The sequence below is a fragment of the Syngnathus acus genome, chromosome 5 (assembly GCF_901709675.1).
Source record: "Syngnathus acus chromosome 5, fSynAcu1.2, whole genome shotgun sequence".
NCBI classification, from domain to species: Eukaryota; Metazoa; Chordata; class Actinopteri; order Syngnathiformes; family Syngnathidae; genus Syngnathus; species Syngnathus acus.
In genome coordinates, this window is record NC_051091.1 from 11123960 (window position 1) to 11143451 (window position 19492).

The following is a 19492-nucleotide window of genomic DNA, read 5'->3' on the forward strand; positions in this document are numbered from 1 at the left end:
TCTGGTTATCCCACATGGACCAAACACAACATGCCCTACATTGTTCATTTTGGAGGAATACTCCAAATTTGCATTATAGGAACCATATTGGAAGCAGCCTGCTTGCATCCCCCTCCAAGTGGCTCAGAGAACATTGCTGCATTGCTTGGCACGCTGCCTTCCATTCTGTAGGAGCAGATTAACATAAAGCCTCCAGTGAAGGACGCTGTGATGTCTAAACGTGAATTGTGCACAACAAGCCTCTGCATAAAAGTGTACAGTGCCAGGTCTTGTGCCAAATCAACTCAGTTGTCTTTCATAGTGGAGGTGGTGGGTGGAGGTTATGAGGGTCCAGAGTGGTGACTGGAGAAAGCTATTTATGGATCCTCACCGAGGGCTCTCGTGTTCGTCAGCAATTGTCACTTTTCCTCGCCACTGAATAGACGACCAATCACCCACTCGGCTCTGTTCCTATAGGAACGTGGCAACGATAATTAGCGCACAGCTTCGGAAAATCGACAGTAAAAGATTTTTTCTGATAAAAGAGATGTAGGGTAGTGTGAAAAGTTTTTTTTTGTATTCATTCTATGGAGCCCCTGGAACTTGAGATCTATTACGTTTTGATGCTTCAGGGACAAATAGCATTTTATTAATTCTTTCTTCAGGTCTAATGTCTGAAAATTATGATTGATTAGGCCAAAATATGTCTTCAGAATAGTCACCCGCCCAAACTGAAAGATGTGGTCTCTCTAAGTAAGAAGGTAAATGCATGCTGATGTCAGAAGAAGCTGACCTTTGGGCGACATCAGTCAGTAAAGCAATGTCTCATCCATATTGTCTAGGAGAGGATTCATGAAGAGTGGCGCCATCCAATACGGTTTGGCGTGAAGCGGATATACACTATGTTGTGGGGAAATGTGTGTGTGTGTGTGTGTGTGGGGGGGGGGGGGGGTTCTCCATTGATACAAAATGATCTCATCTCCTGTCTGCCACCCAGGAAGAAGAGTTTTCATTCACAAACTTGATGTGCTACATGCTGTACGAGCACTCCCGACAGGAAGTCAAGGATGCAGTCATAAAATAAATAAAGTGAGATCATTGCCGAAGTCTATAATGCGGCGGGAAAACTTTTGTTCTCAGTGGTTACGTTTGATTTTTAAAACAGACCGATGGGCTTAGTCGTTAGTAAATTAAGAGTACAATACAATATGCAAATGCTCAGTCGGCCAGATTAAAGAACAGAGCAGGTAGTATGTGGCCCGGGATCCACAGTTTGCCCACCCTGGCTCTTAAAGCTTCCCCTCAATGAGGATGCTTTTGACCTTGACAACAAAACTGCATCACACAACCAATTGTGATTTTTTCCGATACAAGTGCATCTCTTGGTATATGATTCACTCTGGTGTGATTTCAAAATATGCAAATGCAACATTTAGATCAAGTGCCGCTTTGATCTGACAGTGGGGGGAGATTCGAGCAGCTTCCCTTTGGAAGGCGGCGGGGAGAGGGTTAATCACCATAGAGGGGGAGCTGGGAGAGAAGCCTTCCTGACAGTCACGTGGTCGGTGCCAGGAAAAGGAGGGAGAGGGGCGGGGCGGGGTTTGGGTGCATGTTGCCGTAGAAACAGAATCCTCAGTCGGCCGGTGTGAAGTCAGCGACGCAATGTGAGGTGGTGGTGACTGCAGTTGGATGGAGGTGGGCGATGGTGTGTATATGTGTGTGTGTGTGTGTGTGTGGCACATAGCGGCGGACGCATTTGAAATTCTAATGGGGCCACATGCGCACATGCACACAAATAATTGGTAGCATCATCCACAGCACGGGTGAGAAAACCTTTTGTAGGTTTACTGTTATGAGCCTTTGTACAACATCCTGCAGCACAGTGTCCTAGTGGTTGGCATATCTGCCTCACAGTTGTAAGGTTCTGTATTTGAATCTCGGCTCAGGTTTTCCTTTGTGGAGTTTGCATCTCTCACATTCCAAAAACTTGCATGTTGGATTCATTAAAGTCTCAAAATAAAATAAAATAAAATAAAATAAAATAAAATAAAATAAAATAAAATAAAATAAAATAAAATAAAATAAAATAAAATAAAATAAAATAAAATAAAATAAAATAAAATGGTAATTTGGCATAAAACACCAAACTCTAATCAGCAAAAATTCACAAGGTCAGATTGCTACCAAATTTCAATAACACACTGGGATAGCAATAAATTGAAATCTGAGTGCTCGTCTTTACGAATGGCCGCTATAGTTTGACGACTTGTCATAAAACAGTAAACTCTACTAAATCTTTTCCATTACATATAGGATCCCTATAATGAAGCTCTTAATGAATTCATCATATTAAATGGTAAATGCATTAGTGAGGGCACATTTTCGGGAGAGGCAATCTCTTAAAAGGGACGTAAACTACGGCAGAGTAATTGGTGACAGTATAATTGCACAGGCCTGTCTATTCCAATTAAAGATGTAGCATGCATAAATCACGCTCAAGATTAACAGTGGATTAACTACACTTCCCAAATACCCCGGAGTGGGGCAGCTCACCAGCTGCACTGAGGGGGCGGGGAAGCCTTAATAATTATGCGGACCATTATTATAATTATAAGGATCTTGTTTTGGGTGGAAAAGGCGTGTTTGTAACTAAACAGACATGTGAGTACAAACACACAAACAAGCACACACATCTGGAGTTAGCAAACATGCCGGGTGTGGAAATAAACATTGGCACACCAAGTAGACATAAATGAATGTGACTGCACTGCATATTGTCTCCATACTGCTTATCAGACCGAAACCTTAGATTAAATCCCAATGGCAGCAATGTTATTACTCTGGCCAAAATAAATATTCAACCTTATGAATTATGCATACTATTTATAATATCAACTTGTGTGTGCTTCCCTGAGATGCATCAGCTTTATATGTTATTCTTAACTTGTTTCTATTTTACACCTACAGTTAAATGCAATCCCCATCCACAACATAGTTGAGCAAAACATTGGTGGCATTGTGTGTGTTTATTATCATATGAGCCGTCGAGAGACATGTTTCCTATGCCAAATTCTTATTTTTCTGACCACTTGGATGTTGACATAATGAAAGATGTGCTATATGATAATACAAAGTAAAAACAGTACAATAGATGGATGGAAGGAAGGACAGACACTTAGGTAGGTAGGTAGTTAGGGTACATATGAAGGTAGGTAAGTAGGTAGATGAGTGTAATGTAATGTGACTTGATAGCATAAAGGAAACACGACAAAAATGCCTTGCTCCCGAAGCTCCTAATTGACGTTTTGATTGAGCGTCAGAGGGCTGTGCTCTTCCTTTTAAGGCAAGCGGAGACCAAGTCATTTCCTGTCATCACTGCGTGTAAAACTGGAAGTGGTGTGCAGGAAGAGGAGGAGGAGGAGGGGGTGTAATTCTCAGACAGCATGTGACGATTCTGCACCTCAAGGTTTTGGGGTTGTGAGAAAGGATGGGGGTGGGGACCAATAGAGAGTGTGCATAGCAGGAGGCGGGCCGTTAAACATTATTTCCCGGGCTTGTTTATTTATGTTTATCTTTGAGCATGACTCATACTATTTTTTGTGCATCCAGTGAAGTAAAACCCTCAGTTCAATTAGCTCTCGATCAAAGCCAATCAAAAAGAGACGTCAGTTCAAGTTCAAGCAAAGGTCAGTAAACATAACCAGCTAAAAGAAGATAATCCTTTCAATTAGCCTAATATTTTCAGCATAAATCAGAGGCAGCCGCATTGTCTCCCCTAAATTTGTATTCTTGTCACTAATCGTGATATGCTAATGAGACACTTGACAGCGTGAGGCATTACCGACATGAAGGGTCATTTATTCGGCTGAAGAGGATTTATTCGAGACAAATAAAAAAACGTGTCAGAACAAAGCGACATGTTGTTTTGTTGCATTCAAAGCGATTAGGCAGTGTAATCCCATCAGGAGGAGGAGGAGGAATGTTTATTTGGAGACTATGAAGGGTGCTGTCCATGGTGCTGATTCAAGGCCAACGTCTGATGGCAAATAGTGCTGATTAAACAAGGCTGCTTTTACTCCGCATCCCTTAAATGTGGAATTTGCAATTGAAACAGATACTTTTAGTCACGTTTGTTAAAACTGTCAGTATATCGGGTTCAAGACTGTTGGCTTTGGATAAGGTGCCCGAGAGCACAAGTCAACAGGATGAAACGTACAAGGGCCACTGGGACTAAACACCACCAAAACTTTTTTTTTTACTTGCAGTCTGAATTACTTTAGTAATTTTGGTAGGGTGCTGATGATTCATTCATCTTCAAAACCGTTTACGGCGAAAAAAACAAGTCCAATGGGCTTGTCGCAATTGAACAACAGCGTCCTCTGCTGGTTGTATCATTTTCTGTGAAATGCCCTGTATTTACAAGTGGAACCAATGACGTGCATCTGTTTCTGCCGGTCTGAAAACAATGTAAGACATTTGGTCCCCACATTGAACGCGTCCCCCGCCGGCTTGTTGCATTGATGAGGCTCGCGCGTGTGCTAGTGACAAATCTAATTCAAACAAAATATTTTGCGGATACAATCAACACAACTAACATTGTCACTTTGCAAAAATCGCGTCTTAAGCAGTTCCGTGCTCAGCGATTTGTCGTCAACGCCGCGGGGAGACGTCACATGTCGAGTGAAGCCAAGAGGTTGTGCGTTGACAGAATGGCCGCTAAAAAGATCGGAACCCACAACGGAACCTTTCACTGTGACGAGGTTTTGGCCTGCTTCTTCCTCCGGCAGCTTCCCGAATACAAGGTGGGCAAACTGTTATATGTATGTGTGTGTGTGTGTGTGTGCGCACTACAACATGCCACATTGGGGCGCTGTTGTAAAGACACGGAAGCATCATCACGGTGCATATTGCATAGGAAACGCTTATGTTTACATTTTATCTATCAAGCTATATATCTTACTAATACACCAACGACTCCCTCAAAAGAATAGATATGTGCTTTTTCACTAGCTTTCCATGACTAACCTAAAATGGTTCCCGACCCAATAGTTGAGAATCACTGTTAAAAGGTCAAACTTGCTTCCTCCCTGGAGTCCAGTTAGGCCGTTTCGCTAAGCGGGATCCATTTAATTTCCCATTCACTTACATCCTGTCCATGTAGGGCACCAAAACAAGACATGTGGATGAATCAAATTGTCGTTTTTCCGAAGACTTCCTGTCCCACTTGACCGCTGCTCGTTGGATAATTGCACATCCGTTCCATTCCGTGCACAGGATGCGGAGATCGTACGGACCAGGGACCCCACACTACTTGCCGGTTGTGACATCGTTGTGGATGTGGGAGGAGAATTTGATTCTCAGAGGCACCGCTACGATCATCATCAAAGGTAGGGTAGGCTGAAAGTTATTAGTCCAGTGGGAGAAGACATGCCAGTAAACTTGATATACAACTTCTAAATGGTTTGATTCCACGCATTGGGGATTAAATGAGGCTGTTGTGAAACATTTTCCATTGACATTCATTAGATTGGTGGCCAGTGATCAGACTGGGCTCAACCAGTCTAGCCCATGTTATGGGCGGGGAAACTCAGTGTAAAGTGGCTTATGATGTAAATTAGCTCGGGTAACGTAATACTTTAAAATGGTTTGCTCGCTGACATTTTCAGAAATAGGCAGATGACTAAATTTTGCTGTTTAATTTCACACTGGATGGTTGAACAGGCAGGCACTCCAGAGCTCCAACTATTTGTATAGCCATCAAAGAGTCAATTTTTCAAAATATATCCCATTTCCTGGCTGTGCATGTTCAAGGAACGAATAGAAAAACTGCTGCATTCACATCACGTAGACCCCCGTCAGGCCTCAGCGTATTGAACGCCCTCATTGTGCCACACATCATTTCGGGGGAAATATTTCACACAATGATGAGTGCAAGTCGTTTAATTCCAGATGACATTCATTTGCTTATAGAGACCGGTCAACTCGGTGCCTGGTTGTTGACAGCCATGGATTATCCCCCCCCCCCCCACACACCATATGATAAAGACATAGCAGGTCCCTTTTCCCAGCAGGCGTCTGTTGATAATTAGTGCTCTTCTATAGATCGCCCTCCCTGCTGGGCGTTCACGAGGCACACCGGCTGTCACCACACTGCCAGGGGCCCGCTGGAGAATGTGGGAGCCTCGCACAGATGCGCAAAGCAAAAGATGCAAGTAATGGCTCCAAGTGGGCTGCGCTGTCAGTAATAAAAGGAATAGTCACTAACAGTTGGACATGATAGCAACCCTATTAATAGCCCCGTTTGAAAAAAAAAAAAATCCCCACAAACAGTAGAAAGTAAAAAATAAATAAATATGAAACAAATGAACAATATAAGAAGAATTCAAAAACTATGAAACGACACATTGTAGAGAAATACACATATATTGAGGAAAAACATACTAAATACTGTACAGTAGAAAATATGACATTCAACAAAAAAAATACAGAAATTTTAGGTATATATTGTATTAAGATAACACAGGAGACAAACATTAGTAGAACAAAAAAAAAAGAAAAATACATATCTAGATAAAAAACACAATTAGGAAAGCATACAAAAATTCCTTCCTATATAGTTGATAAGATTAAAAAAAAAAGTCAATTAAGTGCGAGTAGAGCGTGACAGCCAAAATGAACGTCGCTATCTGCATTCTACTAACGTTTCTGGGAACTGGCACTAATCAATGAAACAAATTGATGATGAGAACATAATTTACTTATAGTTAAAAAAACTGCAATTGTACTGAATGTGACAGACGAGTCTCGGACCGTTAAATCAAATACCAGAATAAAAGAGGAACAAAGGACTTTGTCACTACAATCTTTATTAGCAGGGTGGCACCTTGGCCACGCCAACATCCATCCTTCTTATTCGCCACTTCTCCCCTCACTTGTTAATGAGCTCGGGGATGCTCCAGCTTGGCCAATTAGGATCTTTAATGGCGCCGATGATTACCCCCCGCCTCACTCACATGTCACTCATTCACTTGACAGTCTCCTGTCTGCTGCAGCTCGCGTGTTGCCTTCCAATTAGGCGTCAATCAAATGACCAGCAGTGCCTCGATGCCGCTGTACATGACCCCACCCCCATTCCCTCCATCTGTGCACGTGGCCTTTTATTTATGTGCGCTCATGCTCGCAGACACGCCGCGCAGTCTGCGAGCTCTCCATCTCCCCTCCATGCAAACTGGAAATGAAGCCTAATGGACTATTTATGGTGTTCCGAATCCTCGCTATTGACATCTGGTACACATCTAGTAGAATTTAAAACAACTTGATAGTTGAAGTTTGTATCGCAGTCACAAATATTAATGTCATTATGACCTTGTGGCACAGCTCACCTTGATGTCACCGGCTTTTATGTTCAGAACCTTTACAGAGACCTTCAACAGCCTGCTTCCCAACAAGCCCTGGGTGACCAAGCTCAGCTCTGCCGGCCTGGTCTATCTCCACTTTGGCCGTCAGCTGTTGGCCCATCTGACGCAGCTGAAAGAGGACGACAAGCAGCTGGAGATCCTCTTCGACAAAGTGAGAATGACAGGATGACCATATTTGACGCTTTCCGGGGATTAGCCAGCATTGTGTTCTGTTTGCTGCTATTTGCTATTGGACCAAATGTCCACTGCAGGGAGCTCGGAGGACAAAATGTCATCAGGCTGATACTGGGAGGGTTAGTGACACGATGCTGTGTATGTAAGTTGTTTTGTGGTCTTAACTGAGTGTTCTTTTTCTCCCCTTCACATTCTGCACAAGTAGAAACTGCTTGCCTCTTGCAAGCCCCTCGAGTTCTGCCCGCAGTTGTCATAGTAACTGTGTTGGCCCCAGAGAAGAGCGGGTCGGATGAGGAGTGGCTCCTTTGCGTTTAGGGGGCTAAAAAAAAGGCAAATGTGTTTTCATTGTCGATCCATGCGCTAAGAAATGAAAAACTGATCTCCGGTGTTCTGCCTCCATCAAATAGTTGGCAGCAGAGAAAGACCAGAAATAAAAGCAGCAAGTCGGAAATGTGACAATTCCACTGTGCCGGGCTCCCAGCCGAGTATACTGCCGTTCTATTTATTGGAATTTGCAGCCATCAGCAGGAGGCCTGCATGGCACACGCGTCTTTGCATGGAACATTAGGCTCGCCAAATCTTTGCTCGCTATAAATGTAACCACTATTAACTTGCAGCATCTGCAGCTCGTCAAACATACTGTTTTAGGTATGCTTAGCAGCCAATTTGGAATTTGAGCCCCCACCCCCAAATCTAATGTTAACTGATCAATGTGTTACCTTGGATGTCCCGAGCGGGAAAGACATTTAGTCCAAAATACATTTTTGTCTTTGGTGCTCTTCTATTGCTTCCAGTTTAACCTTTTCCAGTCGACTGTAAAATAGTAGCGGTCGTCTCTGGTTTAATGATCTTGCAGTGCACTTTAGCCCTCACTTACTAGCAATACATTTTGACCTAATGGGCCCCAATGTCCAGCCTTGGGGGGAAAAAAAGGAGGCTTCACGTCCATTCATTAATATAAAACTGCCCATTTCCATGTCATTACGCATTCATTAAGCTCTCCTTTGGCATCCTCTGTTCACTTTCTGGCAGCTGTATGAGAACTTTGTGGAGGAGGTGGACGCCATAGACAACGGCATTTCGCAGTGTGACGGCGAGACGCGCTACGCCATCTCCTCCACGCTGAGCGCACGTGTCGGTCATCTGAATCCGCGCTGGAACAGTAAGAGTCAGGACACCGAGGTGAGCATGCGCGTGCGCGCTTTGTAGTGGAAATCAGCACGTCTCATGACAGAAAAGGCGACGTGAAGCTCAGCATGAAAAGCAGTCACACCTCAAACGCTGCCATTGTTACTGAAGCTCACTGTATTCCGTACTGTATAGTTCGTAAAAACAGCACATACAGAAATCCGTACATAAAATGCACAAAGCTTTATTTCCTTCTCTGTGATGACATCACAGTCAATGTTTACGTAATAAAACACCCCAGGGCCGTGAATATGAAACCAAATGACGGCTGCAGCTATAAAGTATTTTTAGAATCGATTATTCAAAAGATTCTCCAATTTTTAAAGCCCAACTTTGTTCCTCGTTTGTGCAGGAGGAGAATTCCATGGAGGGACATGGCACATGTTATTCCGCTAACTCTCCTTCAAGCTAGCGGTGCAAACACCTCATCTGTATTTTTCCATCATCCAGGCTGTGTCGGTGTCCCAGCTTGGCCCATTTATTTTCTGTCATTTTCCTCCGGTGAATCCAAGCAATCGCTTTCAATTGCCTCGCTTTTTTACTCATCTCACGTAGCGATGGAGTGAACACAGAGGCACTTGCGTATAATTAAAAAACTTGCTTGCCAAAAATCCGTAACGGAACAGAAATGTTTTGGGATGCAAAGATATTCTCATCTCTTGCTTCCATGTCTGTTAAATTGGGAATTGTCACAGTCCAAACTGGGTTTTCATTTATTTATTTTTGTGGGAGCTATTTTGGCCGCCATGTTGACTAAAAATAGTTGACTTCACCCAAGGATATTTATTTTTGGAATTGTCATCTACTCCAGTACATCTTTCCATCTGCAGGAGGGGTTCAAAAAGGCTTTGGCTTTAGTTGGGGATGAGTTTCTGGACCGATTGGATTTCTACATCACCTCCTGGTTACCAGCCCGCCAGGTTGTGGAAAAAGCCGTTAACGAGCGCTACAAGGTAATTTCTAAATGTTGATACTGTCACATCTGTTGTGCCATTTGAAAAAGTTCAGACCGACTCTTGTTGTTTCCAGGTAGATCCCAGCGGACAGGTGATGGAGTTCTCCCAAGGCGGCTGTCCCTGGAAGGAGCATCTGTTCGCTCTGGAGAAAGAGCTCCAGGTAGAGACGCCCATCAAGTACGTGCTGTACTCTGACCAGAATGGACATTGGAGGGTCCAATGTGTCCCCGCGGGCCTCAACACCTTCCAGAGCAGGTAAAAACAATTGGCGACACCATTTGTTTGAAATAATGACAAGGTCAACCTGCCAAAGGAGCCTGAGTGGATACAGAGTAGTGACAGGCTTGGGCTTCACAGCCTCCCCGATGTGTTTAGTTGACTCACTTGCTCAATGGAGCGTTTGACAACAACTCACGGAAGTCGAGAAATCCTTGTTTGGTGAACGAGAAGGATCCTTTAGTCGCAGCAGAGGTCATTGTTAAAAGGATGTAAACACATCCCACGTCTCAACAGAGCCACCTGAGCCCCGGACATCGTGTGTCGCTCGACATGGCCTACTTGACGGATGCTTTCATTTGCGGCCAATTATCCGCATGAACTCCACTTCTTTTGTAAAGGTGGCTTTTAATGAATGTGAGCTCCTCGAGTGTACGCTCGCTAGCAGCGTCCGCTATCGAACGGCGCACTCTTTAATTACCCCGTCGTCACCATAGGCGACCTGCCTCCACCCAGGGGAATGCAGTGGAGCAAGGTCAGTCCAAATTTGCATAAGAGTCCACACCATCAATCACGACGTCGAAAATACATGCAGTTGTCCTCAGTCAGGGTCTTGTGCTTTCATAGATGGACAAGGTAAAAAAAAAAGTTACAGCTTGGGATAGAAAAGTGTGTAAGGCTTTCAAAATATTTGTCTTTAAATACACCGTAGGGATTTGAAAAGCAAACTTTTCTCCAATATTGTGATTGTAGAAGTAGGTGAAGTTTTTTTTTTTTGCAGAATACACACATTTTTAGGGATGGGTAACAATGCGACTTATCGACCCGATCCTTTAACAGTATTCTTACTGTTTTGTTTAGAAAAACACCAAACAAGTATTAGCGTTAACGCTCCTCTATTTTTGTAGTTGTTGTTATTTTACTTCACTAAAACAACACAATATAAAAAAAGGAAAAAGAATTCAACATAATTCACCGATCTAAAGCAACAAATGCAGTTGGGCTACAAAACGCTGTGAGTTGAAATGCACATTTTCTAAACATTCAGCCTTGCTTGTGTTTTCCCTCTGACATTTTAGTGATTGACGTATGAACGTGCATTGTCACCATCAACCTTTGAGAAATGGAACTACACGTTTGACCGTTACAACCTCTCAAAAACAAAAGCAATTTGTGCATGGGTTTCCAAATAGTCCTGAATTTGAGATGTACCATTTTGCATCCTGTTAGCCTTCTAAATGCAATAATATTCACCATGGTGCCAAAAAAAGCACAAGAATGTGCTGCTCATTAGCGTCTGAAGCTTGTCAGTACAAGTCCATCTCAATTCTTTTTTCGGTCTTGCTGATTAATGGCATTGATGATGGGAGGAAGGACGTACGTGTGAATGTGTTAGATGATTAGCACCTATCAAGAATGGCTCCCGTTTTCCCCAGAGGGACAGGAAATGTTTACCCATTGAGCCCGTCCACAAAGCTGCTCGATTAACGTCATCATCGGCCCCACCGGAGCGTCGCAGTTGCTGTTATTGACTCGCTGCGTCAATTCCCAGCATGCCACACACACACGTATTTTGTGTGAGCTACAAAAAAAAAAAAAAAAACACTTTTGTTTCCCATTTTTACAGCCTGACAGGCGAGCTGTGGTCACTGTGCTGTCGTTTGTGGCGGCGCGTGACGTTGGCGGTCGATCGCAGCTTGTGATCCAGTACGCGTGTTTGGCATGTATTTACTTCAACATAAGTGGCTGTCAGATGGGCGCACAGCGGAGCGCCCCGAAGCCGGCTGTCTTCCTTCGTCTTTTTTTTTCTTCCTCGCTGGCCTGAATGTGTCTTGAAAAGTGGCGGTAATAGCTTTTTTCTGCAGCCAGCTGTTCTCCGGAGACAACCTTGAAGCAGGTGTAAGGGCCGGATTTGTATTTTACCGAGGTGTGCCGATGAATGACAGTGTGGGGAACGGCAATTATTCTGCACAAACAAACGCACATGGTGCCTTAAGGACCAAGCTAGAGGAACAATTAATGTGTTGTCTACTCTCAACTACTTGGCTTCATAATTAGAATCAGTCATTAAAAATAATGAAGGAAGCAAGATATTTTTACTATTAAAGTTTAATTCCATTCAATTAGTTAATATTAGCTTTAAATAATCCAATTTCATGTGATAGACACCAAACAGAAAAAAATAATTGTATTCCTATTTTGTACGGCTTATGCAAGGAGTCAGGCATGCATGCGCCAGGGTGGAAGTGATCGAATGACTCCAATACATTTGACGCATAGCTTGATTTTTATGTCTTGTCACTCCACTTATTCATCACACGACGATGAAAGAGCATTCTTGTGCACATAGCGTAATGTTCAACAACGGCGTTTATTAAATCGTATCCCAACTTACCGGCCTTAGTCTCCGTGCCCCCCGCCTCGAGCTCAAATCATCCACCATGCAATCGCTTATTTTGCGGTGGTGTTATTGTTATTGTGACCTCTATTTTCCACATACACCTCGTCTCGTAGTATACACTCACCCCTTTCATTGTCTCGTGGCTCATTTAAATTCAAGCCGTGACATGATCTATACCACAAACAAGCACGTTCCTATTATAAGATATGACTGCAGTTTGTCTTTATTGTAACCAAAGGGCATGCATAATTGAGACATTAAGTTGTTGATCATTTTATTAACCTGAGCAATTTTTGTCTTCAGTTAACGTCATCTCTGTTGATGGATGAATGTAATTTTGTCTTCGTCATATTTGAGGACGCTTGTCAATATGGTTTAGTTGAGTATTCAATGTCCGCCTGCACCAGGGCCAACAACAGCCACTGCTGGATTGTTTTGCCTCTGGGCAAGTTTACACTTGCTCTGTGTTTCATCTTTATAATGGCAGACTTTTTTTAATTTTTTTTTTATTACCTGTGCACTTCCTATATTGCTTCTCATTAGATGGTGTGCTGCTGCTGTGTCCATCCATGCATTGCTCATCTCCTGCTGCTTCACTTACTATTTACTATCCAGTCCATTCTCCTTCTCTCTTTGTGAAGCTCAACACTGATGATTCTTCCGTGATGTGGAAAAATACCAAATCATCTAGATTCATACTCAAGTGTGATGATGGGCATTGTATACCGTAATTTTCCATGTATAATACGCCCCCATGTATAATACGCACCCTAAAAATGGCATGTCGATGCTGGAAAAAAGCCTGTACCCATGTATAATACGCACCCAAATTTTGACTCCTACTTAAGTCCGTAAACGTAAAATTATTTCAGAAAAAAGATCATCTTTGGGAACAACCGGATGTTATTCTGCCGGTCAGTATCACTTCGCATGCGCTAGCAAACTCGATAGCGAAGAAATGTTTCGGATTTGTGTAGGGTACATTGTGACAGCAAACGAGCAGGTGATCGAGCAAGCGTCTGATACGAGAGCATTGTGTTCGTATGGAGCGTGTTTGAAGTGAACAGCAGAGACGAAAGGAACAAGGCAAAGTGTTGTGAAATAAAATATTACCTGTAATACGCATTTAGGTTTAGAACTGAACTCTCGCTCTTTAGTATATAGCTGACGTGTCTTGCGCATCCGTTCTGCGCATCTGTAATGGCGGCCTCCGTATGATATCCGGTTTGCGATGGAGATTAAAAAACAAACAATATTTGACAATGACACACCATCAAGGATTGCACCATCGCATCAAACGATGTGTCGTCAATTATGAATTTTACTGACTAAGTGTGTTGGGCAGGATGGCTGAATGCGATGCGCGATTGACAACAAACAAGAAGAAAGGTGATTTCAAGTTTTATTTCGAGGGAGATTTTCTTAAAAAAAAAAATACAAATAAAATGTACCCATGTATAATGCGCACCCCAGATTTTAGGGCATTAAATTAGTTAAATTTTGCGCATTATACATGGAAAAAGACGGTAATTGTCACCTGTGAATCACCTGACTGTCTGCCTCTTATTACTGATACAGGAATAGAAAGAGGCATGGATGATGTGACCATGGCTGTTACTAATTTTACCTCAGTCTACAACCTACATCCACTCGCTCCTCCTATCAGCAGCCAAGCACGTCTCTGCTCTCTTCATCAGCTTCTTCCACAGTCGATCCATTCCGCCGTCTTCCCATCTCGTCGCCTCACCTTTCACACGTAACCCCATCCGTGCTCCTTACCACTCCACTGCGAAATCTCATTAGTAGGTGGCGTCTGTTCAAGTCATCTTCAAAGCTCTCCAAAGCTTTAATATAATGCAAACAGGAGTGGCGATGATTGGGAAAGAACAATGGCTTAAGGTGGAGGGAAAAAAAAAAAAATCCAGATGGCTTTCCTTTTTGAGCGGCGCACGTTCTCCCAGTAGACACGTGTGTTATCGGGGTGTTGTTAGCACCTGTGTCCCTGCCACTGCACCTGTGGTGGAGAGATTTATTTTTATCGGAAATGTGTGTCAGGACAGGGAGCAGAACGGTGGAAGCAGTCCTTCCTGGGAAAGGTAATATAAAGGACAGGTGAAGCAGAAAACATGCAGGTCTCCTGTTTATTACCCAGGGAATCTGCTCGACATCCTAAAATAGGAACTATAATTGGTTTCCTGTTTTGATGTTGTCATTGTTATTAGCACTTGGGTCCAAGAGGTTACACTATGTTTTTATTGTGGATTGTTGGCATTTTTCTTAGCACCAAAATAAGTTACCGTATTTTTCGGACTAAAAGTCGCTCTGGAATATAGGTCGCATTAGCCATAAAATGCACAATAACATGAAAAAAAACATATAGAAGTCTCTCCGGAGTATAAGTTGCATTTTGGGGGAAATGTATTCGACAAAATCCAACACCAAGAACAGACATGAACGAGCATCAACAGGCTAAACGATAGGTATAGGTAAATCCTTCAAACTCTTCGTCCTCCGTGTCACTTAGAAACAAAGCCGCTAATGATGCCAGTAGTACGTGGGGCCCTTCGTCGTCTTCGTCATCCCGGGATCTAATCTTTGTCCTTTATGTAAACAACCGCCGCGCCGCTACGCTGACGTCACTTGAAATTCAAATGACAGTAATCCCTTGCTACATCGTGGTTCGTTTATCGCGGTTTAATTTTTTTTTTTTTAAATATTGAAAATTTGTGAAAAAATTCACATATAAGTCGCTCCTCAGTATAAGTCTAGCCCCCACCCAAACTATGAAAAAGAATGCGACTTATAGTCTGAAAAATACGGTAATATGAAATTTCACTCTGACAATTTCAAAAAATATTCAGTTGCAGTAAAGCCGTTCTTGAGTATCATATTTTTTAGTACTGAAGCACTAGCCCTGCGGCTAATTTCCTAATTGTGTACTTTATATTTTGAGCGGTCATCTGGAGAATCCCAGCTTCCTGACCTGTCATAATAGCTGCTGCGAACCCTCCCACTCCTTCCCTGATTACCAAGCCTGTTGACCTTTTCGGCGCACGCAGCTATACAATAGCACTATCGACCGCTTGATTCATTTAACAGGGATTATGGTTGTGTTTCGCTCACCTCCCCGGGTTCTCTTTATGGGGATGAGCATGTGTTGACCTGAATTTGTGGCACCGGGGCTGCAACGTGATTGCGTGGAACGTATGTTTTTCCCACGGACACTAAATCCGTACCAGGTGGACGATGATGCCAAATCGTGGGATTTTAGTGGGATAGCCCCACTGTGATGTCACAGTACAGCCAAAATCTGAACGGCGTGCTTAAAGGCACATTTTGAGCCAGATGCAGCTGATAAAAAAAATGAGGGGTTCCACATCTTGTGGCATAAGACTCCACTTTTAATATAGAAACAATTAGGCACATATACATCAATTGTTATTGTCCAACCCTGAGAGAAATTTTCCTAACTGTGGCTTCCTCCTGTGCACTTTCCTAAGAAAACACTGGCAGTCAGCACCTACTAAAGAGTCAATCTTTCCACGATTGACTGCGGACTCCAGTGTCCTTGTATGACTGTGATTTTCCACATAATTAGAGGAGAAGAATAAGGGCTGATTGCTCCTGGTGGCCTATTTGTAGAATCTGATTGAGGCCATGCTACGGTTAACGCCCTTTCGCTACAGATGAGGAGACACATAGACATAACATTTTTTGTACAATGTGATAACAAGAGGTGACGCAGCAGCAGAACTGATCAACACCTTTTGTCTCCAGACTACCTCTGCTCGAGGAGTGGCGCGGTATCCGTGACGATGAGCTGTCCAAGCTCAGCGGTATCGAGGGATGCATCTTCGTCCACGCCTCCGGTTTTATTGGCGGAAACAAAACGCGGGAAGGGGCCCTGGAGATGACCCGCAGGACCCTGCAGGCCGCTGTCAAGTCGTCTGCCAACGGTGACTGCTGACCAGTCAGAAGTTTCTGTGGTCGGGATGTTACTTTCAACAATGTTCATCTTGTGTTGCGATGGTTTGATACTGACCACAATATTAGGTACACCTGCACAATCAAATAGCGCAGGAGGCTTTAAATGTGATAATATGTAGTTTTGGTTAATACCATCCAAAGTTTTTTTAGTATTAGGTCTTAGTTGTCTAGGCAAGTTGCAAGTGTTCCATTTTTGGAAACAGCTCTTACTGATTTCTATTTGATGGTGTAGTTGAACCTAATGAACTCTTTTGCCATCCATTTCCAATAAAATTCACTCGTTACTTTGGTGTCTGTTATTTTTGTCCAGTGGGGAAGCTGTTGCTTTACCACATCAAATCATTTTATCGCTGTCGGCCATCTGCCAAGGTGAGCCATCAAAGCTGCCTGCGAATAGCCACAAATTCCCCTTTCAATCAAGTCCATGCAGATGCAGACAGCCACACAGAGAGGATGGTGGCTCCTTTCAGCGCTTGAACACTACAAAGAGGCGCGCAGGCTATTTCTGCCAGGCTTTGCCATCAAAGCATGTGTAACGCAGGTCTTCATTAATTCAGAGAAATTAAATTTTCAAAGGCTGTGAAAAAGTGACTGTAATGACAGTGCAGTGAGCTACGCGCTCCATTTCGTATTTTCTCACCAATTCCTTGCCTTGTAATTCAACCTGTCATTCCTCATCAGTTTGCATTGGTGTCCATACTAGTCCGGGGGGCATTTACTGCCTTTTATAAATTTTAATAAATTAAAGGTAAAGAAATTGAGGCATTCATGGAGAAAAAAGTAGTCACCTGTGTTTAGCCAGGTTTTGTTCTATCGATACAAAAAAGAATACATTTTTCTTATTCGTTGCTCTCATTGTTATTCACTGGTGCAGACTGTTTTTTTCTTGATCTGGTCGTTTTGTATCGTGTTTTTTTTCTTTTGATACACGGATCCATCGTGCTGTCATATTGTAATTCACAGCAATTATGGTGTCGTTGTTGCATGGAGAGTAATGGAAGATAATCACCGACTAGGAGGTTGAAGCAGAGTTAAGGTCTGGTTTGCTGCAGGCTCCTATTAAATGAATCAAAGGAACATATTTTACATGTTTAATTTATAATATATATTAAAATAATATATAATAATGATAATATATAATATTTTAAAATAATAGCAATTAGGAATTTTTTTTTTTCTATTTATAGCACATTATTCACGGATTGGAAAGAATTTGGGCCTTTGGGTGTTATTATATAACATGTTGTGATTGTTTGTATTGTGTTTAGTTTGTGTGTGTGTGTGTGTGTGTGTGTGTGTGTGTGTGTGTGTGTGTGTGTGTGTGTGTGTGTGTGTGTGTGTGAATATTTATTTGAAGGAATATCACTCCTAGAGGTTGATGCTAATTTTCCGTTAACATGTCAGAGGGATTTTGCATTGACTTTAGCATTAGCACTGGTGATGTTTTTAAAACGAAGCATGTCTTTTGTTTTGATATACAATGTGTGAAATTCTTTATTGTTTTGTGTTTCGACACATTAATTATTTTTCTTCTTTAATAACGTTTTTAAGATCATGAGAAGTCAAAATCAAAATCACGATTACATTTTGAATAATTGCACACCGCTAATTAATGGCATCTCCATTCATTGCAACGTAGAAATATTTTCTTTCCGTGTGCCTCAGCACAACAAGACTTTGTCTTGTTTGTCACGTGTATTAGTATACAACTCCAACGGGGGTCAAGGGTCCCACGAGGCAGCGCATTGGAAAAAATGGCTACCGAACGACTGGCTGAGCAGAACACCTGCCCCCCGCTGACCTGCTGCGAGTGCATTTAGTCAGTCCCAGGAGAAAAAGGAGAAATGCTCCAGTGCTTTTCTTGCATCAGTCCACACCGCATGGTGCGTGTGTTGATGTTGTCTTTGTCTTCCTGCATTTGTTGCTGATGAATCTTTTCCGCTATCAGTGTCTGTTTACAAATGAGCGCGAGCTTCATTGCATTTGCTGACAAACAAATGAGGCCGCTCGCTTGGCTGAGTCCACATTGTCAACAAAAGTCACCCTCCTCTTTTCAGACAGACTTAGTATTCCTGCATCACATCTTTGCTGAGTATTTCTTGTTTCTGTGCCTTCTCATCATTCTGAGGTGAAAAAAAGTGCAAAACAAGTTTCTGTCTTGTCAGTGGAGGAAACTGTCAGGACAAATGCATTCCCTAACTAACAGCAAGTCTACCCATACAAATGAGCAGCTTTTCACTTGCAGCATTTTGCATGACTTTAGCCAAGCCTGGAAACGGAACTTTTGGAATAAGTTGGAAGCACTCCAGAGGAGGCAACCACCAAACCCTTGAGGGTCTTTTGGGAGCCTAACACAGCTTACAAAATACGTACTGTTTTCGGTCGAAACTCCTTCCATTTCTCTGCAGCTTATGATTGGAATACTATGCAAAATACCCTTAAATTCACTGTCATCGCATAATTTACAGTTTTCAAACAAAAATTGCAACACGTTTTAACCGACTCTTACAGCTGTTAGTTTAAATATTTTGTTATAATGTATCGTTTTATTGTTCTTAGTTGTTGTTCTTTATTTTTGATTGTGTATTTATATAACCTTGTTTTATGTGTTTATTTATTTTGTAGCACTCCATCCCCCACCCCCCTCAAAGAGCCATTGTTCTTTGGGTCAGACTGCAGTTGTAAATAAGAACTTGTTCTTAATTGTTTGCCTGTGTAAATAAAGGTTAAATAAAATAAAAATCTGGATTTTTGGGGGTAGAATTATTTGACAATGATACAAAGACTGAAAAAAACCCAACATCTATATGTAATGTGTATTATAACAGTTTTTAATATTGTGGTTTGTAAAACTAGAGCATTAACACAACTGAATAGAATAAAACGCATTAAACACGATTTAATGCTGTATCCAATTCAGTATACTGCTCCTTGTGCTGTGCACACCTTCACCACCAGGCAGCAGTCATTTATAATACAGTACAGCAAACACAAAAATACAAAAATCTTCTACAACCTTAAGCCTTAGTAATTTGTTTGCAATGTTTGCAAATATTGACATCCATTTAATTGAATCCTTTTCTCAACAGTGCCATCTCATATTTCTTGCTCCGTCATGTGTCATTACTTCCTCCCTTCACGTGCACGCGCACGCGCACGCACGTTCTTTTTAA

The 19492-nt window shown here is 42.4% G+C and overlaps 1 protein-coding gene across 1 annotated transcript; it reads left to right on the forward strand.

Moving 5' to 3' along the window:
- The first annotated feature begins 4443 nt into the window (after positions 1 to 4443).
- On the forward strand, positions 4444 to 16603 carry myg1 (myg1 exonuclease). The gene is made up of 7 exons (XM_037252071.1): positions 4444 to 4781; positions 5254 to 5366; positions 7389 to 7548; positions 8604 to 8753; positions 9590 to 9712; positions 9789 to 9970; positions 16110 to 16603. Exons 1-7 carry the CDS (start codon positions 4500 to 4502, stop codon positions 16297 to 16299), a joined length of 1200 nt encoding a protein of 399 aa, XP_037107966.1. The 5' UTR covers positions 4444 to 4499; the 3' UTR covers positions 16300 to 16603.
- Positions 16604 to 19492: the final 2889 nt, after the last annotated feature.